This window comes from Elgaria multicarinata, chromosome 16 (genome assembly GCF_023053635.1).
Source record: "Elgaria multicarinata webbii isolate HBS135686 ecotype San Diego chromosome 16, rElgMul1.1.pri, whole genome shotgun sequence".
Taxonomy (NCBI): Eukaryota; Metazoa; Chordata; class Lepidosauria; order Squamata; family Anguidae; genus Elgaria; species Elgaria multicarinata.
The window spans coordinates 16,546,350-16,574,305 of NC_086186.1; the positions used below are offsets into that span (position 1 = coordinate 16,546,350).

General features: G+C 46.9%; 2 protein-coding genes across 2 annotated transcripts in view; both read left to right on the forward strand.

Annotated features, from left to right (window-relative positions):
* The window catches only part of GATM (glycine amidinotransferase), a 250,974-nt gene that overhangs the window by 212,826 nt on the left and 10,192 nt on the right, over positions 1 to 27,956 (forward strand). The gene's annotated exons all lie outside the window — the stretch shown is intronic.
* WHAMM (WASP homolog associated with actin, golgi membranes and microtubules) lies at positions 5,519 to 27,936 on the forward strand. Its single transcript, XM_063142190.1, has 10 exons — positions 5,519 to 6,249; positions 8,329 to 8,502; positions 10,381 to 10,531; positions 11,984 to 12,153; positions 14,394 to 14,559; positions 15,166 to 15,353; positions 16,725 to 16,811; positions 20,206 to 20,301; positions 20,942 to 21,404; positions 24,749 to 27,936. The coding sequence occupies exons 1-10, from the start codon at positions 5,686 to 5,688 to the stop codon at positions 25,045 to 25,047; spliced, it is 2,358 nt and encodes a 785-aa protein (XP_062998260.1). The 5' UTR covers positions 5,519 to 5,685; the 3' UTR covers positions 25,048 to 27,936.

Genomic DNA, 27,956 nt, shown 5'->3' on the forward strand with positions numbered 1-27,956 from the left:
GTACAAAGCACAAGCCATCAAAACAGTAAAGAAAGAACCAAGAGTCATAGAACAGTAGAGTTGGAAGGGACCTATAAGGCCATTGAGTCCAACCCCCCCCCCCTTCACCTCTGTTGTGACTGTCCATTCACTAGCGACTTCCTTTGGACCCAATCCACCCCACTTCCAGGAGGGAGAAATGACAAGCCATGCAGGGTTACCCACTTGCTCAAACAGTTGAAAAATCAGCAACAGCAAAATCCCAGTAGCAGTAGGACTAGGTGGTTCCAAGACTGGCACTTGGAACATGAACTGTAGGGTGTTATTGCTGATGGCCGACACCGAAGGCTTGCCCTTTCTACTGTTTCTTTCACTCTCTACTCAAAGGGTGCTTTTCAATGAGATTTTTACTGTGCAATCACCCTGCCTCATTGACAGAATTTTATAGGGTAGCTCTGACAACAATGTGTTCCACTTGTAGCCCTCCTGTGTTTTCCTGTCACATTATTATTATTATTATTATTATTATTATTATTATTTCTGGTAAAATTAGCTGCTGACTGAAGACCTAGGAAACAGTACAAGCACTACCATACATTCTGTTTTACAAAATGTAAATTCAGTTTTGAATGCAATTTTTTTTAAAAAACACACACACCTTGTTATAGGATGCAGAAAAGTGCTCTCCTTTTTTCAAAGCTGTTGAATTGCTCTCATTGGTCTATTTTTTTAGGCGTTTATGCCTGAAGTATTTTTTTTCTTGTTTTAGATTATTTTATTTATTTACAATATTTAAAAATAGATTATATGGTCTATGCTCAGTTTTACCAACATGGATGTAGCAGATTTAAGTAATCAAGTTTCAGCACTCTATAATGGATTAAAGAAGAAGAAAAAGAAAATGATGCTATTAAAACAACTTGCCTTCTGCGTTAAGGATCCGTAATTTCTTCTTAGGGCCCAATGACCGTAAACTTCATGTCTATTTCTCCTACCAGACCTTGATTTTCATACGATGGCAGTTCCCTGCCAACTTTCTACAACTGCAACTGAAGGCTTACTGATGTAACATGAGATAGCTGCTTCTTTCCGAAAGTAGCATGCCTGTGATGAGCAAGAGGAACAAATATAGACAGGCATCAGCTGTTCTTTAATTGAAGGCTTCTTAAGTGTCAAAGAGGAGAATGTCAGATCAAAAAAGCTGCTGAGAAAAGCTGGTGTTTAAAAGTTTGAAATCTTGCAAAATCCTTTTACGGCAAACAGACAGACAGACAGACAGACACACACACACACCCCTTTAAAACTGAGAGGCAGATTTTCTAGTAGTTTTAATTAGTAACTGACATCCTGAGGATGTGAAGAACTAGGAGTTGAAATATTCCAGATTTTCTGGGAATGTGAAATTATAAAAACATTGGTAGATAACTTTATGGAATGTAGACCATATGACATAAATTACCAACTGATCCCCCTATTGTGTTCTGTATCTTGCACTGCAATCCTAGATGTCTACTCAGAAGCAGTGTGGATTTGATTTAAATCAATTTGATTTAAATAATGATTTAAATCACTAATCAGAAAGACTTGATTTAATCATGTGACTTCCCCCTCCCCCAAAAAGTGCACTCTATTCATTGAATTTTTTGAAACTTAGCGCTTAAGAGGTAAGGGGTTGATTCTGTGTACATACATAGATTTGCAAAGGCACAATGAGATTGTGATCTCTGCAGACACAAATTCACAGTTTTGAGAACTGTAAAACCAAGCAATTGTGATAATATCTTCTAGATAGAAAAATTGCCCAATACTCTTACAGAAACCTCTGGAAGAGCATGACATTGTGAATGGATTAATGGGATTCACTTACCCCAAAATTTAAACATTGCATGAATATACAGCCTCATGCTACATAATTAAAAACTAATCCTTATTTCATGATGAATAACCTTTCGACGATAATGGATCTTAAATAGAAAACTATCTTTAGATAGATTTTTCCTCAAAAAGCATTTTATTAAAAAAAAATCTGATTTAAATAAAAAAATCTGATTTAAATTAAAGAAAATCCAATTTTATTTTTCTATTTTTTTAAAACCATTGATTTTTATCCACCCTGCTCAGAAGTAAGCCCCATGGAGGTCCATAGGACTTACTCCCAGGTTGGTGTGTATAGGGATTGCAGCCTTAATCTTCTTTCTGGCTTTTGTTACTGTTTTTGCCACTTTGGAGTTTTTGTTTTCCTTGGGGGGGGGGGGTGTGCTTTGTTGATGTGGAAAGGGATGGACTTTGAGTGGTCTCAGACCTTGCTGCCCATAGACCTTGCTGTGCAGAAACTGGATTCCTGTGCTTTTTCTCACTGCTTTCCCCCTCCAAAATGCTATACAAATATACAATGCATTTATTTATTTATTGCATTTTTATACCGCCAAATAGCTGAAGCTCCCTGGGCGGTTCACAAAAATTTAAACCATTCAAAGTATAAAACAAACAGTATAAAAACATGATGGCCCCATTCAGACAACACGCTAAACCACAAAATGCTTAACGGAATGCTTAACCATGGTTAACGGTGTCATGTGACACATGTTTTTCCTAACCATCTGCTCCGTTAACCACATTGCCCTGGTTCAGACAACACGTAAAACCATGCTGCTTAACCACAAAATGGTTAACGGAATGCTTAACCATGGTTAACGGTGTCATCTGACACATGTTTTTCCTAACCATCTGCTCCGTTAACCACATTGCCCTGGTTCAGACAACACGTAAAACCATGCTGCTTAACCACAAAATGGTTAACGGAATGCTTAACCATGGTTAACGGTGTCATCTGACACATGTTTTTCCTAACCATCTGCTCCGTTAACCACATTGCCCTGGTTCAGACAACACGTAAAACCATGCTGCTTAACCACAAAATGGTTAATGAAATGTATTAATGTTAATGCATTTTGCATTAACCATTTTGTGCTTAAGAAGCATGGTTTAGCGTGTTGTCTGAACCAGGCCATAGTGGTTAGGCTCACTTTGTGGTTAGCGTGTGGTTAAGGAAAACTTAACCACAAAAGGGTTAAAAGTGTTGTCTGCAAGCATTCCGCATGTGGTTAGCGTTAACCACAGCTGAATATGGCTAGGAAGGAAAGGAACCTCTCGTGCAAGCACTGAGTCATTACTGACTCTTGGAGGGATGCCAGCTTTTGCTGATGTTTTCTTGGCAGGCCTTATAGCGGGGTGGTTTGCCGTTGCCTTCCCCGGCCGTGATTACCTTTCCCCCAGCTACCTGGGTACTCATATATGGCTAAGCTAACCACAAAGCCCATTGTGTAACCTGAACCAGGCCGATATAAAATACAATATAAAAGCACAACCAGGATAAAATCAGAAGCAGTGCAGAAATACAAATTTAAAATACAAAGTTAAGATAGCAAAGTTAAAATTAAATTTATAGACTGTTAAAATGCTGACAGAATAAAAAGGTCTTCACCTGACATCTGAAAGAATATAGTGTAGGTGCCAGGTGAATCTCCTTAGGGAGCTCATTCCACAGCTGGGGTGCCATAGAAAGCCCTCCTACTGGTAGCCACCTGCCTCACTTCCTTTGGCAGGGGCTCACAGAGAAGGATCCCTGAGGATGACCCAAACACTTATATATAAGCAATAATTACAGCCCTTGTTAAAGCCCTCTTTTCATGATGTTATCTTTTCTACATGGAACCAGTAAATATTAATAATGCAGATTTTGTAACCCCCATGCAGTTGGTAGCTGAATGAGAAAAAAAAGTGTGTGTGGGGGGGAGACAAGAATATTCCCTCCTATATTGAAAGATCATTGCTTCTTTCCATTTATAGTAGCCATTTCCTATACCACAAAAATTAAACAGGACTGTTGTTTTAGAACAGTTCTTTAGAGTCTGGCGCACCAGCCAACTTCTACAAATGGCTTGGATGCTTCAGAAATCAGTATTGCAACTCTGTATGTGTGATAAACTGTTGGACTGCTCATCTATTGTTTTAAACATTGTGTGAAACATTATTATTATTATTATTTATTTATATAGCACCATCAGTGTACATGGTGCTGTACAGATAACACAGTAAATAGCAAGACCCTGCCGCATAGGCTTACAATCTAATAAGTTGTAGTAAACAATAAAGAGGGAAGGGAAATGCAAACAGGCACAGGGAAGTGTAAACAGGCACCTGGTAGGGAGAAGCTAACAGTATAGAGTCAGAACAAACTCAATATTTGAAGGCTATAGGGAAAAGAAAAGTTTTTAGCTGAGTTTTAAAAGCAGTGATTGAGTTTGTCGTTCTCAAGTGTTCTGGAAGAGCGTTCCAGGCGTAAGGGGCAGCAGAAGAAAAAGGACGAAGCCGAGTAAGGGAAGTGGAGGTCCTTGGGCAGGCGAGAAGCATGGCATCAGAGGAGCGGAGAGCACGAGCGGGGCAATAGTGTGAGATGAGAGAGGAGAGATAGGCAGGAGCTAGACCGTGAAGAGCTTTGAAGGTCAGCAGGAGAAGTTTATATTGGATTCTGGGGTGAATTGGAAGCCAATGAAGAGATTTCAGAAGTGGGGTGACATGGTCAGAGCGGCGGGCCAAGAAGATGATCTTAGCGGCAGAGTGGTGGACAGAGACCAGCGGACTGATGTGAGACGAAGGAAGGCCAGAGAGAAGAAGGTTGCAGTAGTCCAACCGAGAGATAACCAGTGCGTGAACGAGAGTCTTGGCAGAAGAGACAGACAGAAATGGTCAAATCCTGGCAATATTATACAGGAAGAAACGACAGGATTTAGCTACTGCCTCGATGTGAGGAGTAAAGGAGAGCGAGGAGTCAAATATAAAGCCAAGACTACGAGCTTCCTTGACCGGAGTAAGCCTGACATCGTTGACAGTAAGAGAGAATGAGAGGTGAGGAGAAGGTTTAGGAGGAAAAACAAGCAATTTTTGCTATATATGGATGCAGTCCACAACTCCCCCCACCAGCACAGAATCACCCAGCCCTTCCAAACCAGTGCTGTATTTCAGTTTAGTTAATTACAATGCATTGCTTATGCACGTTTAGAGAGAAAGAAGTCCTGCAGCTCCCAGCATTGCTGGGGAACATGGCTGGGCGGGTGCTGCCTGTTGCACTCATGTTCTGCTCGTGGGTTTCCCATGGGCAGCAGATGTGAACAGGATGCTGGACTAGATGGACCCTTGGTCTGCTCCCACGTGGCTCTTCTTCGGCTGTCCGGGTCCTTGGCAGCTGCCCGCCAGCACGGCCCTCTGTCTCACTCGTGATGCTCCTCATCTGTTGACACAAGATCAAGGCATCCAGTTCCCGCATTGCTTCGAAGGGGCCTCGCTATCCCTTCTTAAAGGGGCGGTTGCTGATGAAAAGCTCTCTGCGCTTCCTGGGACCCAACGAAAAGAAAGGGAGAAAGACTCTCCGCGAGCCTCCACCCACTTCAAGCCAACCAGCCAACCAGAAAGCGGAGGTGGGGGCAGAGAAGAAGAAAGCCGACGTCAAGGAAGGCGCCTCCCCCCCCTCTCCTCCGCGAGCTTTGGCCACTTTCTCTTTCGCTCGGACGATAACAAAGTTTCTGGGGGTTCTAGAACGTTGGGGAGCCGCTTTGAAGTTCAAAGGACGCGGGGGAAGGAAGCGCTTTCTCTCTTTCCCCCCGGCTGCCCGGCTCCAGGCGAAGTTCCAGCTTAGGAGCCGCCGCCATGGAGGCGGAGGAGGCGCAGCCGGACAGCCTGGACGGCTGGGTGGCCATCAAGGAGAACCTCTTCGGCCAGCCCGAGCCGCCGCACAAGCTGCGCTTCCTGGTGGCTTGGAACGCCATCGAGAGCAAGTTCGCGCTGACCTGCCACAACCGGACCTTGCAAGAGCAGGCGGGCGCCGAGGAGGACGGCGAGCAGCAGATGAGCTGGGCCGGCTTGTACTCGCCGCAGGCCTTGCAGGGCGTCCACCGGCAGCTGGCGGCCTTGAGCCCGCCGCTCGAGCCCTGCTTCCCGGCGCTGCCGCCGGCGCTGAGCGGCCCTCGCGGCCTGTGGGCTTTGCTCTTCCCCAGCTGCCCGGTGCTGGAGGAGAGCGAGCTGGAAGCGCTGTGCCGCCGCCTGGAGGGCTACCTGGGCTGGGCCTTGGAGGGCTGCGGCCGGAAAGTGCTGCTGGACACCCTCTTTGCCCACGACCAGGACGAGGAGGACGAGTATTTCGAGAACCTGCACGAGTTCCGGAGGAAAGCGCTCAAGGCGCGCCTGACCTGCGCCAAGGAGGCCTTGAGGAGGGTACGGCCTTCGTGGTGGGGGGCGGCTGGCTGGGGATGGCGAGCTGCGTAAAAGGCACGAGCAGGGGTCTCTCTCCCCTACGACGTGTGCCGTGTAAGGGTGCTTCCACATCCATCGGAAATCGCCCAAACCCAATCCATTCCCAGCAGAGGCCATTTCTGTTTATTTCTCTTTGTTTTGGGTGTGTGGGTGTGTGTAGCGTGTTTGCGCTTTGGTTTAAACCAGGGGTGGGAAGCAGGTGGCCTTCCAGATGTGGGATTACAACTCCCATCGGCCCTCACCATTGGCTATGCTGGCTAAGGCTTATGGGAGCTATGGTTTGCCAACTTCTGGAAGTCCGCACATTCCCCACCTGTTTTAAATAAAACAGCGCTGCAAGCCAAAATTCATCGGAGGTTGCTTTTCCTGGGTTAAGGACTGGTTCAGATCAGATGTTGGTAAGAAGAGCCCTGCTAGATCAGGTCAAAGGCCTATCTAGGCTAGCTTCCTGTTTCCCATGGTGCCCAACCCGATGCTTCAATAAGAATCATAGAATAGTAGCGATGGAAGGGTCCTATAAGGTCATCCAGTCCAACCCCTGCTCAATGCAGGAACCCCACAAGTCGGATGTGAACACAATAGCACCCTCCCTCTCATGTTTCCCCACCAGCTGGTCCCCAGAGGCGTACTGGTACTGGTTCTGGTTCTGGATGTAGTACATAGCCATCACGAGTTGTCAATATTATGATAAGGGCGGTGATGCCAGTAAATAACAAATATGGCACTGTTGACGGGGACTTAATTGGGGCAAACCTACATGAAACATCTGAAAGTATCAGCACAGTGGCTAATCTTGTCCCTGATGTGTGAATCTTGAATTGAACACTCCCACATTAGTACTGTCAAGTTCCTAGTTCTGAGGATTTTTCTCTGCTCTTTATAGGCTTTTAAATCTAGCTCTAAGCAACTGAGCATGCACCTCTCCACAAGGGCATGTGCTCTGTAGCATGGAAATTACAATCTCTTACCATTGTGCCCATTCTCCAATTCTCCTTGTAATCTCCTGCTGATTACATATGTGAAGGTTAACAAACATATCTTTCCCAAAGCCCCTTTCACAAACAAAACCAACCTATCTTCAAATGGCCATAAAAAGCAGGGTCCCACCGAGGGGCTGTGGAACCCCTCCAAAATCAGAAGCCCACCCGTGAGTATTAAGGGGGAAAGAGAAATGTCTCCGTGCAGCTAAAATTTGAGTTGTGAATTGGTGGTCAAATCTGAATGATTGTTTGGTACAGGGCTTCACAGCTTAAGATTGCTTTAAGAAAGTTACAAGGGTTGTTATTTTATTTTTTAAAATATTGACTCTTAAGGGTGCTTTTCAAACGTGTGCTGTTTGGGGTGAGTTGCCAGTGGAACTTTTCGGTCACGTGACTTAATTGGAGTCCGTTCAACAAGCCAAACAGGATGCTGGGAAGTGGACGTGGAAGGCCTGTGTTTATAAGAGCAGGCAAAGTTGCATTGGGTACCAATGATAATGGGAATGTCTGATTGCAGTCTTAATTGTAGCTTCCCCTCACTCTGCAAAGGACATCTCAAGAATCTGTGTTATAAATATCCCCCCCACACACACACCACCCGTTTTGCCAGACTTCAAGATCCATGTAAAGACGACACACACATGTGCGTGTTATTACTGTTAACCACCTTGAGTGCTATTTTCAATGGAAAGGCGGATTATAAGTTTAATAAATTCAATAAATAAATTACCTTTGTGGTATTTTTTTAGATCGTCTTTTTGTGACACCCGATATTTTATCCTCTGCTGCTTTTTCATTTTATTTGCTGCTTCTGACCTAATGTCTATGGATTTTATTTGTGTTTTTGTCGTCGGTCACCCGGAGAGTTATTTGCGATGGGGCGACGAATAAACCTTAAAAAATCAATACTCTATTCCCCCCCTCCCCGTCACACCAACTGTGCCTGATCTCTCTTGCAAAGAGCAAAGCCCCTTGGTAATTAGGATACTTTATTGTACATGTACATTGATGGTGCTATATAAATAATAATAATAAAAAAATAATAATATTGCCCTCGTAGGTTCTCCACCAGCACAAAGATGCCGACAAGTTGGTCACCTTAATGGACCTCTACAAGGAGGAAGATGAAGCTTATTTGGAGCTGGTTACCACGGCAACCGAATTCTATCAATATTTATTGCAGCCGTTTAGAGATCTGCGGGAACTGGCAACGTTATACAGACTGGAGATCCTGGTAGGTTTTGTCTTTCCAGGGCTTCATTTTCCTAGCTTGAGAATTGTTTGAATTCTGCCTATAGTTCAAAATACTTGAAAAGGAAAGTCCTTCTTTACACATCGCCTAATTAGACTGATGTTCCTTAACACAGCACACAGTTAATCTGTGGGATTCGCTTCCACGAGATGTAGTGATGGCCACCAGTTTGGATGGCTGCAAAAGGGGACTGGACAAATTCATGGAGGAGAAGACTATCAATGGCTACTAGTCCTGATGGCTCTATGCTACCTCCAGTCTAAAGGCAGTACTATGTCTGTGTACTCCAGTTGCTGGGGAACATGGGTGGGAAGGTGCTATTGCACTCGTGTCTTGCTTGTGGGTTTTCCATGGGCGAACTGGTTGGCCACTTCAGGAGCATGGACTGTGTACACAGAACACAGTCCATACTCCTGAAGTGGAGGACTCCTGTCTGCTTTTGCATCTGGCCTTGAGCTCTAATATTCAGCTCTAATAACTGTTGTAAACCGCCCAGAGAGCTTCGGCGATGGGGCGGTATATAAATTAGGGGTGTACACGGACCCCCCACTCCGCTTCACTTTCAGATCCGCCATTTTCGGATTGGGCCGCTCCGCCCCGCCCCCACTCCGCCTGTGCCCACTCCGCTCCGCTCGGAGCTCCGGATCCGGATTGGAGCTCCGTTTCCCCCCCCCCATAGGGGGGGTTACCAGGCCCTGCCGGCGTCGCCGCCCATGCGGCGACGGCGGCAGAGCCCGGTAAGGGACCAAGGGAGAGGGGGACCTTACCTGCCTCCGTCCACGGTCCGTCGCCGTCTTCAATTGAGCCCGCGGTTCCACCAGGAAGTCTGGGCCGCAAGCGGCCCAGACTTCCTGCTAGAACCACGGGCTCAATTGAAGACGCTGACGGACCGCGGACGGAGGCAGGTAAGGGAGAGGAGGGCGGGGGGACAGCGGCAGGGCCCGGTAAACCCCACTTACCTTTCCAGCGGAGCTCCGGATCGAGGTGAGGGATCCGCCTTCACCTCGATCCTCTTCACCACGCTCCGCCGGCCCCCCAATCCTCTCCGCCTTAAGGGCAGGCGAAGCCCCCCGCTCCGCTCCTGCTTCTACGGTCCGATTAGAAGCGGAGCACATCCCTAATATAAATGTAATAAATAAATAAATAAATAATGCGTCTCTTTCTTTCCATTTTGTCCACAACATTTGTAATTTTATAAATCTGTCATTCGGGGGCGTGTTTCTCATCGTTTACTTTCAGCTGTAGAATTGACTCCTGTCTGCCATTTCCACATTACACCCGTCCCCCTTCCATACACCTATCTATAACTCTGCAAATGTGCAATCCACATATGGTGACGTGGCGCATAATGGTGGCTGGGTCCGCAAAACATGCTTGCCATGTTCGCAAAATATGGTTGAGTGTGGGTTGTTGCTGAACTGTGGGCATGTTGTCTGAACCCAGGACATTTTCCGCAGGGTGGCTTGTTAAGTGTGCAGAACCCATGGTTTGTCGTTGGGTTATTCAGGGTGATTAATAAGCCCCGCTGTGGCTCTGGAACTATAGCATTGCGTCTGGAAGCCTGTGCAGGATGGGTGGTGATTCAGGTGCACAAAATACTCCTACACTGCATTTCCACAGGTCTGTGATCACACGGCCAGAAAATGTGACAGGTGAACTGATCCTGGGAAAGTCTTTCCATGGCATAGCTTTGTGTGCAGTGCGCAGCGGCATCAACAGAGGAGCCTGGTTCCTCGCAGTACAACTGTTGCAGTCTTTGTTGGCAACTTCTGTTCTGCGCGTCGACATAGACAGGCGTACCTTCTGCACTGTTTCTGAATGCCTGGTTGAACACCGATACTAAGTGGATTCTCTTTGCAGAAATCCTTGCAGGCCGACAGGCTGGGCCCCAGACGGATAGAGGCCTTGCAGAAGGAGGCCGAGGAGTGGACGGATCAGGCCGAAGAAGCCGTGTGCTCCATTCAAGACATCACAGTCAGTTACTTCAAGGAAACTGTGTCGGCGCTAGCAGGTGAGTAGGGGCGGGCGGAGGCAACAATTCCTTGATAAACGCTGGACCTGTTGCTTCAGGTGGCAGATTTTAGGGGGGGGACTCTGAATGTTTTGGCCTGCAACTCTCATCAGCCCTAGCCAGCACAGCCAGTGGCTGATGGGAGTTGTAGGCCCAGACATCTGGAGGCCCCCAAGTTGCTCACCCCTGTTTTAGGGCAAGGGGGTTGGGAGACAGATATATCTGACTCATGGGGAGACAATTTAGGAAGTCCATTGTATGCAGTTCCCGTTCCTTTCACTCAGGCTGGCTCAGGAAAACATGCCAGTGGATTGTGCCCTATGTTAGCTAGGGGATGAGGGTCTGTGCTGATTTGGCTGTTTGACCTGTGCCATCAAGCCCTGGGAATGGGCGCAAAATGCCCCTTGTCTAGAGATGTGAAGGCCTGGGGCCGGAAACATAAAAAATGGGAACCTGGAAAATATCAGGAGAAAATGTCCTCCCCCCAGGGATTTCTGGGAAAATTTGTTGGGGGATTTCCTCCATTCCCCCCCCCCCCCAGATTTTCTCCCAGCCGCCTCAAGCTTTCTTATCTCTGTTATTATCGTAAGGAAGAGTTCTGGGTTTGAAGACCCAATTAAAGAATTGCTTCTTGGATCATCAACATTCTTGGCATCGAATAGTGGATTTCAAACGTTCAAAGTGCTTCGCAGGTTTATATTTCTCAGTAATCTTTGCAACAACCCTGTGAGGTGGGCCAGCCCGTGCTGGGCCGTGCAAAATTATAGCTTGGGTCTGAGAGATAGCAGCTTCCATAAGGAAGGATTTAAATGAGGTTCAGACCATCACTACAAGATGTAGTGATGGCTACCATTTTGGATGGCTTTAAAAGGGAGTTGGATAAATTCCTGGAGGAGGAGGCTATCAATGGCTACTAGCCCTGATGGTTATGTGCTACCTCCAGTATCCGAGGCAGTAAGCCTGTGTGCACCAGTTGCTGGGGAACATGGGTGGGAGGGTGCTGTTGCACCATGTCCTGCTTTATGTATTTAGTTATTCATTTAAAACATTTGTATCCCGCCCTATATCATTAGGATCTCAGGACAGCATACAGATAAAAGCATGCAGTATAAATAAATATACACAGCTAAAAACAAATTAAACCATGAACCAAGTTAAAACAATATATAATTTAAAAGCAGTAAAAACAGTTTAAAAATGTGCCATCTTAGGGAATTTAAACATTAAAGGCTTTGTTAAAAAGCCATGTTTTTACTTGGCGTCGAAATGAAATCAGTGTTGGTGCCAGTCGGTCCCTGGTCGAGAGCCGGTTGGCCACTATGTGAACAGAGCGTTGGACTAGATGGGACCTCAGTCTGATCCAGCAGGGCTCTTCTTACATTCATATGCTCTTATCTCTCCCCTCCCTTTTGGTTTTTTTTGTTCTTTTGCATTTCTTTGCACACCTGACAGCAATGCAGAAACAGATGGAGCAAGACCGAAAGCGCTTTGGCCATGCTGCCTGGGCGTCGGCTTCTCCAAGGTTAGAAAACCTGAAGTACCTGTTAGCCAAAGAGACTCTCCAGCACATGAGAGCCAAAGAGCTTTGCCTGAAGCACAAGAGAGCCGACATCCGGAAGCAGGTAAGGACATTGCCCATGTAGCTGTCTGTGTTCTCCTCTCCTTTGGCTCTTGTCGATATGATTTTTTGCCCAGTCCAGGTATCTATGAACATAAGGGACCCTATTACAATTAATTTTAACGGGCTTAAGATTCCCAGTCTCAGTCCAGAAGAGTACTTAAATGCACCATTATGGATTGGGACCTAACAGCATGACCCTACTTATGGCCTAACTCAGACATCAGTCCCATTATTTTATTTATTTATGTTGTTTTATACTTTGAATGGTTTTAATTTTTGTGAACCGCCCAGAGAGCTCCGGCTGTTGGGCAGTATAGAAATGTAATAAATAAATAAATAAATTATTAATTTATTACATTGATATCCCACCATTTTTCCTCCAAGGATCCCAAGGCGGCGAAGTAATCCTCCTCCTCTCCATGTTATCCTTATAACAAGAACCCTGTGGGGTCAGTTGGACTGAGAGTCTGTCACTGGCCCAAAGTCAACTTCCATGGCCGAGTGGGGACTAGAACCCGGATCTCCCGACTCTCAGTCCAACACTCTAACCACTACACCACACTCGTTCTCAACAGAGCTTAAAAACCAAGTTGGGCTTGCTCCTTAAACTGCTTTGAACTCAGTGGGTTTGCAGACATAAACCTGTGCATAGGATCAGGCTAGATGGCTCAGCACGCTTGCTTTCAAGCAAAGCCTGCGTTGGGACAGGCAGTAAATGTGGTAGAAGTTTGCTTGGAGTTTTGCTGACATTCCTGGATGTAACAGGAATCCTGGATTTGGAGATCCTGAAGAGGTTGCGAAGTATTTTCCACCTAAATGAGCAGATTCCAACAAACTGTAGGGGAGATGGGCCGTAGCTATTAAAATCCACGTTGACCTTAGCTTTCTCATACCACAGGTACCCATGCCACCCAAATCTTAGTTCAGTAGAGCACGATACTTTGCATGGAAAGGTCCAATTTCCAATACTGGGTATCTGCAGTTAAAAAACAAACAAATGTGAGCACCTTGAAAGGAATCCTAGTCCAAGTAGACATAAGAAGAGCCATGCTGGATCAGACCGAGGGTCCATCTAATCCAGCACTCTGTTCACACAGTGGCCAACCAGCTGTCAGCCAGGAACCCACAAGCAGGACATGGGTGCAACAGCACCCTCCCATCCATGTTCCCCAGCAACTGATGGGCATAGGCATACTGCCTCTGAGATTGCAGGTAACATCTGACCACCAGAACTAGTTGCCGTTGACCGCCTTCTCCTCCAGGAATTTATCCAACTCCCTTTCAAAGCCATCCAAATTAGTGGCCGTCACCACGACTCGTGGTAGCAAATTCCATAGTTTGACTCTGCGCTGGGTGAAGAAGTCTTTCCTTTTAACTCTCCTGAATCTCCCACCAATGAGCTTCATGGGATGATCCCACTCGGTTCTAGTATTATGGGGGAGGGAGAAAAATGTCTCCCTATCTACATTCTCCACCCCATGCATAATTTTGTATATCTCTGCCATGTCTCTCCTTACTCGCCTTTTCTCCAAGCTAAGCAATCCCAACTGCTGTAACCTTGCCTCATAGGAGAGTTGCTCCAGCCCCTTGATCATTTCATTTGCCCTTTTTCCAACTCTGCAATATCATTTTTTTAGATGCTGTTACCGGAACTGTGCACGGTATTCCAAGTGTGGTCGCACCATAGATTTGTAGACTGGCCAGTGGAGGCTGGCGGCTCCAATGTCAGTGGGGCAGTGAATCTGCTCCGGGTTTCAGTCCGAACCTCCGAACCTTGGATAGCTCCTTTAGGGGTCTGACTGGTTCTGCCAGTGACCCAATCTCCCCCCCCCTTTCTTTTTAAGTTGGGGAGATGCCATTGCTTGAACCTGGGACCTTCTGCTTGCAAAGTCTATGCTTTCAACTGAGCTACAAGCCCGTCCCAAGCTCTTTGCCCATGTGCAGGCAACAGCCCTGGCGAAGCACCCTTAAAATCAGTCATCCTCAAAGTGATGCCCGCCAGGTGTTTTGGGCTTTAGGTGCCATCAGCCCCAGCTGGCACAGCCAATGGTCAGGGATGATGGGGCCTGTAGTCCAAACCACCTTCCCACCAAGTTGAAGAACTCCACTTCAAATGCTATGCCTGTTTGGAATTGTCCTCTGACGGGGAAGCATGAGTGTATAGAGTTCCATGGCACACCGTCGTGCCTCTTCATCGCTGCGGCCTTAACGATGCCTCCGTCCTCGCTTGGAAACCCGCAGATGGAGACCCTTGACGAGCAAGAAAACAACACGGTTCGAGTTGAGGAGCTGGAAATAGATTATTATGAAACCCAGCTGGAGCTGTATGAGGTTCAATTTGAGATACTGAAGAATGAAGAAATGCTGCTTATTACTCAGTTGGAGACACTAAGGAGGCGGATGAAAGGTAAGGAAGCAACGAATGACATTTAGTGGGGACGGATGCCCCATTTCTGCGTTCTAGGAGGGTGGGGTGGGTTTTTTAGGTCAAGGGCCACTTTCCCTTGTGGTTAATCTGTTGAGGGGGGGGGGGCGTTGCATGCCAGCAGTGGACAAAACTAGAGCCAAAAGTGGGCAGGGGCATCCCCTCCCTCCCCCCTCTGCTTTTCTTTCTCTGCCACCTTTTCTTTCTCTCTCTCTCCCACTCCTTTCCCTTCTCTCTCTCTGCCTTTCTTTTTCTTTCTTTCTTCCTCTCTCTCTCTGACACCCCTTTTCTCTCTCTCTCTTTCTGCCACCCCCTTTGCCTCTCTCTCTGCCACCCCTTTTGCAACTTTTATTTTCTTTTAATGCCTTTGTATCACTCTGCTCTATTGACTAAATACCTTTAGTTGGAAGTAGCTTGTTTTATTTTACTGTTCTGTTAAACTTAAAGTGTCTGCAGTGTCACCGTACTGGGAAGGGGAAGGTAAAAAGAAGGAAGGTGGGCCTCTTTAAGGAGGCAAGAGATCCTTAAAGAGCTGCTCAAGTGGTCCAGGACATTGAAGGAACTCTGGCATACTGTATGCTTTCTTAGAGATCCAGGATGAAGTCATTTATTATGACACATGTGAAAACCCCGATGAATTAGAAGCCACCGAGCAGGCCCTGGAAGGAACCCATAAACCTTCTTCCGAAATGTCTCAGTTGAGGCAGAAGACCCAGCAGCTGGAGACGAAACGTGGCATTATCTGTTCGAGAAGAGCCTATCTCAGGAACAAAAAGGTAAGTGTCCCAGAAAATTTCAGGTGCGCTCTTGATGTAGGGTGGAGCTGTGTATTCAATGCAAAAACGGCAAATCTGTAGAAAGCAGCATGAGATGCAGAGTTCACTATCCTGAGGATCTTGGGTTTTTTTTAAAAAAAAACAAGTTTCTAGTCCTTATTGCCATGAGTGTATTTTGGCATAAAGTTCGGTATCCTAAGAATCTAAGTGTTCACCAGAAACAACAACACCTCAACAAGATTCTTGTCTCTGGCTGTGAATGTATTTAGGCACTGCCTGGTAAATCTCTGAACACAGAGGGCTGCCTGCCTATGATTTCTGATGCTCATGACTCCAGAATTGTAATGACCAAGGGGCTCCTTGTCCATTCCTGTGACTGGTGGAAATACAATCTTTTTTGAATGTAAATATATGTGCAGAAAAGGGCAGCCAAAGTGACCAAGGGGGCTGGAGCATCTCCCCTATGAGGAAAGACTGCAATGCTTGGGGCTTTTCAGTAAGTGGGGATATGACAGAAGTGTACAAAATTATGCACGAGAAAGTGGAGAGGGAGGCATTTTTCTCCCTCTCTCATAATACTAGAACCCATGAAGCTGATTAAGGAAGGACTTCTTCACACAGTGGGTAGCTATATTATGGAATTCACTTTCACAAGATGGAGTAACAGCCACCAACTTGGATGGCTTTAAAGGGGGATAAGATGATTACCCCCTAGAAATGTATTAAACTATTAACAAACTAATATCAGTAAAAAAAAATAAAAGCAATAAAAACAAATAAAACTATGTGCCGCGTTAGGCAAATTTAGCCCTCAAAGGCTTTGATAAAAAGCCGTGTTTTCACTTGCCGCCAAAACAAAGGCAGTGTCTGCACCAGTCGGGCCTCCAAGGGGAGGGCATTCCACAACCGGGGTGCCCCAACAGAGAAGGCCTTCTCCCACGTCCCACCATGGTGGGATGCAGAGGAAGGCTCTTCCAAAAGATCTCAAATCTCGGGCAGGTTTATATAGGGAGAGGCGCTCCCTCAAGTATCGAGGCGATGCCAGGGATTGAGGCGGAGACCTTCTGCATGCAGAGCAGGTGCTCTCCCAGTAGACACGGCTCTTTCCCAGAATCCTTTGCAAACGAACAACACAGGGTATTGTGTTGTATCTAGTATTCCCAAGTTGATTTTGGGACAGTTTCCTGAAGGCAGAACGTTGGGAAAAACTACTGTGATGGGAGCCATGTCTCCACCTTGCTGAATTCCATCTTTTTGACTCTTGCCCAAGCCTCATGCTTATGCCACTGCTTTCGAAACACACACAAACACTTGGCTATCTACCCATGTTTAAGAGTGAACTGATGTTTGCGCCGGTTCCTTTTCTGCTAGGACCAGTGTGAGGAGAGCCGGAGGGTCCGGCTCCAGCAGGCGCAAGAGAGCACACTCCACTTCCAGCAACATCACAGCATCCAAATTGTACGTACCAAGAAAGTGGGCTTATTCAGGTGGAGTTGCAGGCAGCAGTATGTATATGGCTTGTTTTCAACTTCTTGAGAATCTTTTGCCTTAAAAAAAAAAAGAAGTTTCTAGCCCTTATGGTAAAGAAGGTATGTGTGGATTCATGTGGACAGTTCCTACCAGTATCTCAAAACCAGAAAGGTGGCTGAATTAGATTTTCACTGGCTTGTGTGTCCTGCATAGCCCTCTCCATCCCGCTTTCCCTCACCTGCCCAGGGCTAGCAATACCAGAATAAAGCATGCAGAATAGTTTTTCAAAAGTGAAATAGATTGTGCAAAATGAGATGCAAATATTCACAATTTGTTCAGGTTGCAGAATTCCTTTCCTGGATGATGATGATGATGATGATGATGAATAATTTTATTTCTTACCCGCCTCATTAGTACAGGAATCAACACATCTTAAAAATTCTTGATTTTACATTGTCTGGGTAGGCCTGCCGGAAAAGGCCAGTCTTCAAAGCTGTCTTAAAATCATAGAGAGAGATAATTTTACAAATCTCCTCCGGCAGGCCGTTCCACAATCCGGGGGCGACAGAAGAAAAGGCCCTCTGGGAAACTGATGTCAGCCTAGTTTTAGCTGACTGAAGAAAGTTCACCCCAGAGGACCTGAGTGTGCGGTGCGGACTGTATGGGAGAAGGCGATCCCGCAGGTAGCCTAGACCCAAACCATATAGGGCTTTAAAGGTAATGACCAACACTTTGTACTTTGCCCGGAAACTAATTGGCAGCCAGTGGAGTGATTTTAATGTTGGGGTAATATGCTCACCCCTAGATGTACTGGTGTCCAACCTGGCTGCCATATTTTGAACTAGTTGAAGTTTCCGAACTAGGTACAATGGTAGCCCTATGTAGAGCGCATTGCAGAAGTCAAGCCTTGAGGTTACCAGCGTGTGCACTACTGTCTTTAGGTCTTCCAACTCTAGAAAAGGCCGCAACTAGCACAACAGCCGAAACTGATAGTAGGCACTCCTGGCCGTCGCATCTATCTGGGCTGTCATTTGGAGCAACGCATCCAGGAGCACCCCCAAACTGTGAACACAGTCTTTCAGGGGGAGTGTGTAACCCCATCCAGAACTGGTTGACACCCCTCCAAACCTAGGTCAGAGCCCCTGACAGCAAGCACCGCTCTTTTGTCTGGATTCAGCTTAAGAATTTGGATTCCCGGCACACAGTTAATTGTACAGTGCAATCCTCTGCATGTTCATTTGGAACGAAGATCCATTGTATTCAATGGATCTTGCTCTCAGGTTGGTCTGCATTGGATTGCATTCGTGATGGTGCTATTAGGACATGGGCTGAGTCCCACTTTTTCCTAAGCCTGCCTTTCATTCATCCTCACAAGTGCTAACGCCGAGTCCAGGGCCGTGTGTATTTTGAAATTCTGCAAGCACCAAAAATGGTATCGGGATCAATACTCAGGATCCTGGGAATGTAGCTTGCTTGCTTTTGATTTCTAGTCCCTAAGGCTGCAAAGATAAGCTTGAGTGTGTGCGAATTTCATGGTGGAATCCTGAACAAGTTTTCCAGTAGCCAAGGCATGGGGTTATTACTTATTTACCTAATTACTTGTGTATCCTGTTTCACATTCACTGTGGCACTCACTGGGCCTGTTCAGACAACACGCTAAGCCATGGTTAGGCTGTTAATCCTTTGTAAGAAATGGTGAGTGTGTTTAAACCATGGATATGTAACTACCATAGCTAGGAATGGTTCACACGACACACTAAGTCATCATCATCATCAACTTTATTACAGTCACTGATCAGACTTTACAAATACAAAAGAGCAGAGAGAAATTCCATACAAATTTGAGAAATATGCAACAAAACCAGTTCTGGAGCGCCCTTATTCTCAAAGCATTCAGAAAGAATTTAGCGAAAGCCCCATTTGTGTCTCTGTCCTCTGTGGCCCTGAAGCCGTGCCTTAATTTGTAATCTGGTGTCAAGCAATAATTTCTCTCGAATCTCTCTATAAAAAGAGCAACGCAGTAGAATGTGGATAACCGATTCAATTTCATTGCTTCCACATGGGCATAAGCGACCAGGCAAACTGATTTTCTGAAGACTCCCCTGTAACAAAGATGGCAGGACATTAAATCCGGCCAGAGTTAGTGCACGCCGATATTTGGGGATGTGAAGCATTGAAAAATACTTCGCTTCAGCCATTCCATAACTCAAGTTAATGCCTAGAAACAGAGGAAAGCAAGTTCTGTACGCTGCAGAATGCAAACCTTGTAGGTCACAGTCTCTTACTCTTTGAGACAAAAGAGTTTTGTCCTGTTTTGCTTCCATCATTAATAGAGACTCTGGGCATAAGCTTCAAAGGGTTGATCTCATTCCAGAGTAATTCTATCCAGTCAGTGATGTAGGGATCATTACGTAACATGTGGAACTAGCCTGAAGAAGCGGGGGCGCGTACAAGCGAATCCAACATTTGAGTGCGCTCCGCCCAGCTCCCGAGGTGATAGATTGTAAACCAGTTTCCAACAAGACAGTAGGTGTTGCCACACACTTTGGGAGACCAAGGATAGAACATACAAAAGCTGGTTGTCCAGATTCTATTAAAGGGTTCACAGCTTTGATCCAAATTCACACGACAGGCTAAGCCATAACATTGAGCTCAAAATGCTTAACCGCCGTGGCGTCATGTGGCATCTAAACAGGGTCACAGCGGTGCTGGTCGGCTTTCTCAGCTGGGGCACAGACGAGACTCGAACCTACTCCACTTCAGCAGGGTTGCTGCCTCGTGTGTCTTCCCAGGACTTTCCTCTAGTGCAGTTTGGCGTTTCATCACTAGCCTGGTCACCATAGGCAAGAAAGAATTCCTTGTAGGCGAGTGGGCTGGCAGAGTGCTCTGTCCTCTCTCTGTGCCCAGCATAGAAATACAGTGGGCTGCTGCAGGAGGAATGGAGGCCTTTGTCCCTCTTCTGCTAGCCCCCAGCAGACTAATAAAACTTTTTTCTTTTGCCAACTACTAACTTTTGCAGTCTGCTTTCATGCCCTGTAGCCCCTTTTTTGCTTTCCCCTCTGCTAAGGCCCTACAAAACCCCTGTTACTTTTAATGGCCATTTTACAGGAAATGAAGTAGCAACTCGTCATTCTTCCCCCCCCCCCACTCCACCCCAAGGTCAGAGTGGCTTACTTTGCATTTTGGTAGTTAAAGAGCTTTGCGGGATACTTAAGGCAAGTCCAGGGCACGGGCTGTGAAAGCACGTGGTGAGTTTGGATTTGAATCCAAGCCCCCGTGCCTTTATAAAGTCCAACCCAGGGGGCTCTTGATTATATATCAGGAGTGGTGATCGCAGACCTAATATCTGAGCATGTTAACTTTTGCCGGTGTTGAAATGCAGAAAAGGGAGAAGAGGAAAGACGATGAGAAAAAGAAGAAAGCTTGGATAAAGCAGGAGCGAGAGAAAACCCTGGAGAGGCTCAAAACCTTTAAGGAGGTGAGTTCCGCAAAGCCGCTGCCGTGCCAGGGTGGAACCTCCCCTTTTCGGAGAAGGGAAAAATATACGGGTGCTGAGCTTGGTTCTTCAGCCTGCAGTGGCCCAGCGGCAGGAGGGGTCGACAAAGGCAGATGCTTGTCGGAAGAAGTTTGAGGAAGTAGTTGGCAAATAGTTAGAAACAGGTTTTAATCTGTTTTTAAGGGCTGTGCTGGCAGGGGATTATGATAGTTGCCGTCCCGGACATCTGGGGGGTGCCAGATTGGGGAAGTTTGCCTGAAGCTAAGAATCCAGTCTTAATGTGGACTAGGAGGGCCTGGGTACAAATTCCGTCAGCCAGATGCCATAACGTCCTTTGTAGAATCATTGTTGAAGGTAGTCCAAATATCTACCACCCTGAGCTCTTAAGAGGGGGTGTGTGTGTGATACCAATGGGATGTTTGATCATTTTTAATCAAACTTTTCTCACCTTAAGGACTAACAGGTCTAACACGGCACAGGCTTCCATCACCTAGGATGTCTGTTTGCCGTAGCAGGCTAACACGGCTACCCTCTCTGTAGTTTTTAATTGGTGCCGCTAGTCCTTAAAATTCCTGGGCTGTTTTTGGCTTTTCTTAAAAGTGGCAACTTTTCCATCTGGCAGAAATGTCCCGCTCAGTTTGTGCTGAAGACGTCCCGGTCCCAGCCCTTAAACTCCAAGCAGCCACCAGGAGGGCCCCGCCGACCCCCGGCAGCGTCCGGACCCCGCCGACCCCCGGCTGCAGCGCCTCAACCTTTGTCGACCGGCAAGGTGGCTGTGGCTAAGCAGTCGAGGCCCCCCCGTCCCGCACCAGCCAAAGGCTCCAAAGCACCACGTCAGAAGCCTTCAAAAGAGATACCCATCCAGATTTTCGTATCACCAGGCGGCCCGGAGCAACACAAGAACGACGAGGGAGTGCCATTGCCGCCCCCTCCCCCACCGCCCCCTCCGCCTCCCCCTCCCCCACTGCCAAACATACCGCCTGTTTGCTTAAGGACGGCACAAGTCAAAGAGAAACCCGCCTTCCTTGCGGGCGAAGACCCTCCGAGGGGGAGCACCTCCGGGTGCTCAGCAAATAATTACACAGGTAAGGAGCTGCTGCTCTTCTTTCTCTTCCCTTCGATCAGACTGTGTTTGTATCGCTTCGTCAATGGATGTGGGGCTGCTTTTGCAGGAAATAAACAGCATCAGAAATTTTTTAAAAAACAAACCTGCCAGTCCCTTTGGCTTCATTGGCGAGCGGCGTCGTGCCACCCTTGCCAAGGGCAGGACTTGAGGCGGCTTCGAGGGCATGGAACTCGGGTTGCGTCCGCATCAATTCCAGGGCTGGAGGAGAGGGGTGCAGTTGCGCTGTTGGGTGCCAGAACTTTTCCTCTGGGATTCTGTCCGTGCTCAGAAACAAACGCGCACCATGCAGGTCTTACACAGCAGAGTTAGTTTATTCGCTTCAGGCTTCTTTTACAGTTCCGTGCAGTCCCGTTCCATTTTACAAACGTGAGAAACTATATACACATACATCTCTACACAGTTCTTATCTACATTACAAACAGCTGTGGTCAGGCTAACCTGGCCTCAAGGATCTTTGGTGTACTCTCATCCTGAACTCCTTAATGTCCTAAGAGAATCCTGGCAAGGTTCCCTTTACAGCTCCCTGTGCATCTCAAGGTAATTGCACACAGATAGTCTTTCTCTGTTTAACCCTGAGATAGCCATACATACACAATTTTAATGACTAAGCATATCTTACTTTTCATATACTTGACATGCGCATGGGGTTATGCACATCTGTGCCGGAGGGTGGTCACGTGTTGGACATGCTGTCAGCCCACATGGGTTGCCTAGCAGAGGAAAGCAATGGCAAAGAAACAGCCTTATAGCAGGTGAGCTCTCCTTGGCTTCCCCAGCTGCAGCGGGAGATGGCAGGGAATCAATCAATCAAAATTTATTACGGTCTTAGACCAGCAGGTTAAGATAACTACAGTTAAAACTATTATGAAAGCAAACCTGTTAAAGACTGGGGAACAAGAGTCACGTATCTGAAACGCAAGAGGTCATAAACGTGTAATAGTAATGGTACCGCTGTAAAGGCTTACTATCCTTGATTTAGATGGCAGGGGTTGAACCTGGGGCCTTCTGCGTGTAAAGTGTGGCCTCGACCACTGAGTTACGGCCCTTGGTGCTGAGCCATCCCATTCCCCGTCTTTGAAATATTATGGTGCAGAACTAACGGAGCAGCCCTGCAAAGGAGTAGTCAGGTGGCGTCCCCTCCCTCCCTCTTCTGCTTTCCCATCATGTTGCTCACTGCTGCTCCCAGTAGGTAGGCCTCCCTCCCTCCCTCCCTCCCTCTGTGCTGGGAGTTTGTCCTCTTGTGGCCAGGATTTTAGCAAGAATAGAGCCATGCTGGCCGATACCAGGGCATTGCCCTGTGTGTAACATAGCCGAGAGCTGCAAAGGCTGCCTATTGTGGTGCTGGTCTCTTGCATTAAAGAGCCATTGAGCGCCTTAAAGATAGAAAAGAGATGTAATGGTGTATGTTTAAGTATTGTAGAAAATAAAAAAATATTAGAAAAAAAAAGATAGAAAAGAGAGTGAGAGAACTGTATGCCAACACCATAGTCCAGTGTGTGTTAAGCACAGTGTAGAATTATCCCCAGGGCGAATTTGCCACTTGTGTGCTCACCCAGGGACAAGTTCTGCTCACCCCAGGTGAGCAATGCAGTCTTAGTACACGTCCAGGCAGCTCTGAGTGAAGGCATCCCCATCCAGGGCAGCTGGTCCTCATGGAACTGTTAGACTTGGCGATGGATCCCTTATAGGTCCTCCACAAGGGTCCGTGTGGCTGAACAAGAGATGTAAAATGTGCCCAGCTGGGTTGCAGTCTCTTCCCAGGCCTCTGGCCCTGCAGAGCGAGATTGCACCAACGTGGCCGAACAGGAAGCGGCTTTCTCTTATGCTCTCAGAAACAAAAGCTGTTCTTTCAGCAGTCACTGACTGGTTCACACCAGTAGCATCATCTGTGCTCACATTAAGCCAATGGCAAACACACAGCGAGGGGCAAGTCAGTTCTGATGCCCAGCTGTAGATACCTGTGCAGGGAATGTCACTCCCTATAACCCAGGTGGCATCTTTGCTCAACCTGCAAGATGCAACATTGTACAGCTGCTGTTGGCACCCCCATTTATTATTTTATTTATTACATTTTTATACCGGCCAATAGCCGAAGCTCTCTGGGCGGTTCACATTCTGCCCCTAAGAGAAGCACGCAGCAATTAATGTCCTTACATCCAACGTTCTGCAAACCAGCTGTGGCCATTGCCGGGTGTGCGTGTGTGTTTTAAATTACTGCCTCCACACGTTCCAAAAGTAACTTCTCTTCTGGCGTCTGCTCAATCTTGCTAGCCCTTAAACATGTGAGTTGCGATCAGATGGGAGGAAGGTGCAGGCAGCCGGCTTCTAAATTCGTCGACGGCGCATATGGCGACTTCCAATACACGATCTCTACAATGCTTTTTTTCCTTGGTGTAAACAGCTGCTGCTAAGTTAACTGGCTTTCCTCTTAATATGGAAGGAGAGCATCCATTTGTCTTCTCCTCCTGCATGGAGGTGTTTTTTTAAAAAATAAATTCAAACTGAAAAGCTGTGGGGTAAGAAGCTCACTTTACAATGTGGGGTAATGGGAGTCCGTCAGGCTTCTTATCCCTTGATTCCAAAGCGAGGGGAATTAACTACTGTTTCCAGCATATTTTAGCGTAGAGCTCTTACCACCAGTAACTAAGCCTTAGAAGAAACATTTCAACTGTTTAGAATGGGGTGAAAATGGCACAAATGCTAGGAAATCAGCTAGCAATCGGGTTGGGGGGCAGGGGGATGGGCGTGGGCAGGGGAAGGGGCATGGCCATATTATGGGGGACCATGAAGAGCTGGATTGGGATCCCAGTAGAGCCTGAGGTTCCCTACGCTTGCTATAGAGCCCCTGGGACGGGAGCCTTGGGGCACAACCTTATGCATGTTTAGGTAGAAAGAAGTCCTACAGCCCGGTCCTACAGCCCCCAGCATTCGCCAGCCAGCCGTGTGTGTATGTGTGTGTGTGTGTGCGTGATTTCGGCAGCAAGGGTGGATAGCTGACCCGAGCCTCGAAAGGAGGTCACGCAGCCTGACAAGTCAGATGCAGGTGAGTTCGCCCACCCTACTCTGAAGTCAATGGAGTGGTGAATCCGCTCCAGGTTTCAGCCAGAACTCTAAAGGAGCTTTTCAAGGTACTGCCTGAAGCTTGGAGTGGAGTCCCCACCCTACTGATTTCAGAGCCAGTGGGATCAGGTGCTTCTGCATGAAACCGGTTACCTAGGTTCCTTGCTGTCCTCCTCCTTGTTCCCATCTCTCTCTCTCCGAATGCTCGGCCTGAGAACCACCATTTGCTTTTCTCTGCCATAGGAACCATGGACGAGGTTTTGGCTTCGCTGAAGCGTGGCGAAATCCTTCTCCGGAAAGTGGAGCCGCCCAGTCCGGCGCCTTCTTCGAGCTCCTCCCTCAATGACAGCATCCTCGCCGCCATCAGGCAAGGTGTGAAGCTGAGGAAAGTCACTCCGGAGCCCAAGACGGACATTGAGAAAAACTCCGACAACGAACTGGAGAGGAGCATAAAGGCAGCGATCCAGAGGATCAAAAAAGTGTCAGCCGACTCAGAAGAGGACGAAAACAACGACTACAACAGCGGTGAATGGAATAGTTAATAAAGCGGGTTGGGTTGCAAACTGCGTTCTGGAGTGCCTCGGAAGCTTGTCAGGGATCCCTCAAGGAGAAAAGTAATGTTAAACAGGCTCAGTCCACACAGGCAAGCCCCGAGGCCCAGCAGGCCTAGCCAGTGTCCTGCATGGACAGAGTGTCCCAGAATCCTTTGCAGCACATGGGAGTTCTGGGGCAGATGAGTCAGCGCAAAACCGGTTTCCCACTGGAACGGAGGAAGTTTGAAAACCGCCAAGTTAACAGATTCAGGGCCACCAGTTTACTGGCCTGAAATGTTAGGCTTTGTTGAATTTTGCACATTTTTTTTTAGGAAGGGTCTTGTTGTCTCTTAGGAAATGAAGGATGGTTTATTTCAGGTGATTCCTCACCAACAACGACGGTTCAGAACCGTTAAAATGGTCTCCTTGATATTCTGTCTCAAAGAAGTGATTATTTTATTGTACTCAACAAAACACTATTCAAACAGAATTCTCTCAGAAACCATCCCGTTAAGACAGCCCAAGGAGAATGAATCACCCCTGAAAGATGGACAGCCGCATAGGAAATTGGGGAATGACCTCAGTGGGACACATTTTTAAAAGCTGAGAAGTACTAACGAACTGACATTTTTAAAAAAGTTCCCTTTGGGCAGTTCGTTACACAGTTCCTCAAGATGACAATAAGTATCGCAACAGTGAAATGTCTACTCCACCCTTCTCCAACTTGCTGGCTTTCCAGATGTGAGATTATAAGTCTTGTAGCCCAAGACATCTGGAGGACACCATTTTGGGAAAGGCTACGCTGCACTTGGCTAAGCCTGCCTGTGACAACAGCTCTTGCTGAAACGAGTATTTTTACTGGCCGTTGAAACCTTTTCTGCTGTTTAAATCAAAGTTAGTTTTTTCAATAATAATGTACGAACTCAAAACAGCTTTGATCTGCGCGTTGTTGGCTAAGAAAGGACTCTCACGGTATTTTATGCAGTATTTAGCAGAATCCAAGATACAGAGTGTTGCTAATTTCCGTAAATTTTAATGCACGTTTGCCGTTTTTAAGGTTTATTTTTAATAGCGCCCTGATCGGTTAACTATCAATTGGGCAAGCTACATCAAGGAGGCAGGGCTGTACAGGTGGAAGGAAAGACATAAGATACTCCCCCACTCCCCAAATGTGGCATCCCCAGTTTTTTGTCAAACCAGCTTAGCTTAGTGTGTGGCAGGGCTTGTCCCACCAGCTGAATGAATGTCTCCCAAGTTGAGCTGAGCTATTACCACCTACCTTAATAGGAACATAAGAAGAGCCCTGCTGGATCAGACCAAGGGTCCATCTAGTCCAGCACTCTGTTCACACAGTGGCCAACCAGCCGTCGGCCAGGGCTGAACAAGCAAGACATGGAGCAACAGCACCCTCCCGCCCATGTTCCCCAGCAACTGGTGCACACAGGCTTACTGCCTCGAATACTGGAGATAGCACACAACCATCAGGGCTAGTAGCCATTGTTTACCTTTGCCTCCAGGGATTTATCCAACCCCCTTTTAAAGCCACCCAGATTGGTGGCCATCACTGTATCTTGTGGTAGTGAGTTCCATAATTTAACTCTGCGCTGTGTTAAGAAGTACTTCCTTATATTTGTCCTGGATCTCCCACCAATCAGTCTCATGGGATGACCCTGAGTTGTAGTATTTTGAGAAGGGGAAGGAAATGTCTCCCTATCCACATTCTCCATACCCTGCATAATTTTGTACACCTCTATCATGTCTCCCCTTAGAGGCTAAGGAAGATAGGAAACTGCCTTCTGCTGAGTCAGACCATTGGTCCATCTAGTCCAGTATTGTCGGCACTGACCAGCAGCCGTGGTTCTCCAGGGATTCAGGCAGGAGTTTTTCCAGCCCTACTTGGAGATCCTGGGGATCGAACCTGGGACCTCCTGCATGCAAAGCAGGTGCTCCACCACTGAGCTACATCCCCTCCCTTTGGTGGCAGTGGCAACTTAAGTAGCTAAGCTGCCGTCCCTGCGGAATGAGACATCGCTGGGCCAGAATGACCCCGGTTGCTGTGAGCACAATCTCTCAACCTGTCCAGCTCTGTTGCCACTTCAGGGATGATTAGCCCAGAATGAGCTAATCACACTCCATGACTGCTTCCTACTGCACGTCCCTTCTCAGTTTTTGCTCTTGGTAGCCATTTCAGGGGCCAACCTACAAAAGAGGAGGATTCGCAGCACAGCAAACTATGGGTATTACCAGGAACCCATTTCTTTTGCACCTATGGAACTGACCTGGTTCCAGTTTTTATCTCAATTATCTTCATCAACACCTCGCAGCAAGATAGGCTAAGCTGAGAAATAATTTGCCTCCCTCCCCCCGCCACCGTTTTTGGTGTTGAGCGGAGACTTGAAACAAAGTCTTTCAAAATTAACATCAACCACAATTCATAAGTAGCTTATATACGGCATTACAAATCTCTCATTTTGCCATGTTTGACACTTCTACTCTAAAAAGTAAGGTCTGTAACGGAATATGGTGACCATATCTAATGTGCCAAGAAGAAAAGAAATATGTTCCTTTCTTCTAGAAAGATGTATTAGTTCTCTTAGAGCATCCCAAATATCCACGCCCAGTCGCTCTTCTAGTCTCTCTGCAGTTTTCCCATCTGCTTGCAATTTCAAGCAGAAATTGCTTGAATTTGTTTATCTGCTTGTTTATCAGAAGACTTGAAACTAATCCGCAGTCCCTTTTAATGAACAGGATTTTATGGGTAAAGGTTTCAAGGTTACGCTGAATCCTGCAACGTTCTGGATTGCATTATTCAATTCCCACCAGAATATCTTATAATGCATATAGGCTGCATTATTTTCTTCTCCATCTCCAACATCTACTAAGTGGTACGCAATTATGTCCTTTCTCCCATTCAACGC

What these genes read in the sequence shown, in the direction of transcription:
- WHAMM (XM_063142190.1), top strand. Translation starts at nt 5,686, where the DNA reads ATGGAGGCGGAGGAGGCGCAGCCGGACAGCCTGGACGGCTGGGTGGCC. An exon ending in AACTGTGTCGGCGCTAGCAG is followed by an intron (nt 10,532 to 11,983) that starts GTGAGTAGGGGC and finishes CACACCTGACAG; the next exon opens with CAATGCAGAAACAGATGGAG. An exon ending in CTCAGCAAATAATTACACAG is followed by an intron (nt 21,405 to 24,748) that starts GTAAGGAGCTGC and finishes TCTCTGCCATAG; the next exon opens with GAACCATGGACGAGGTTTTG.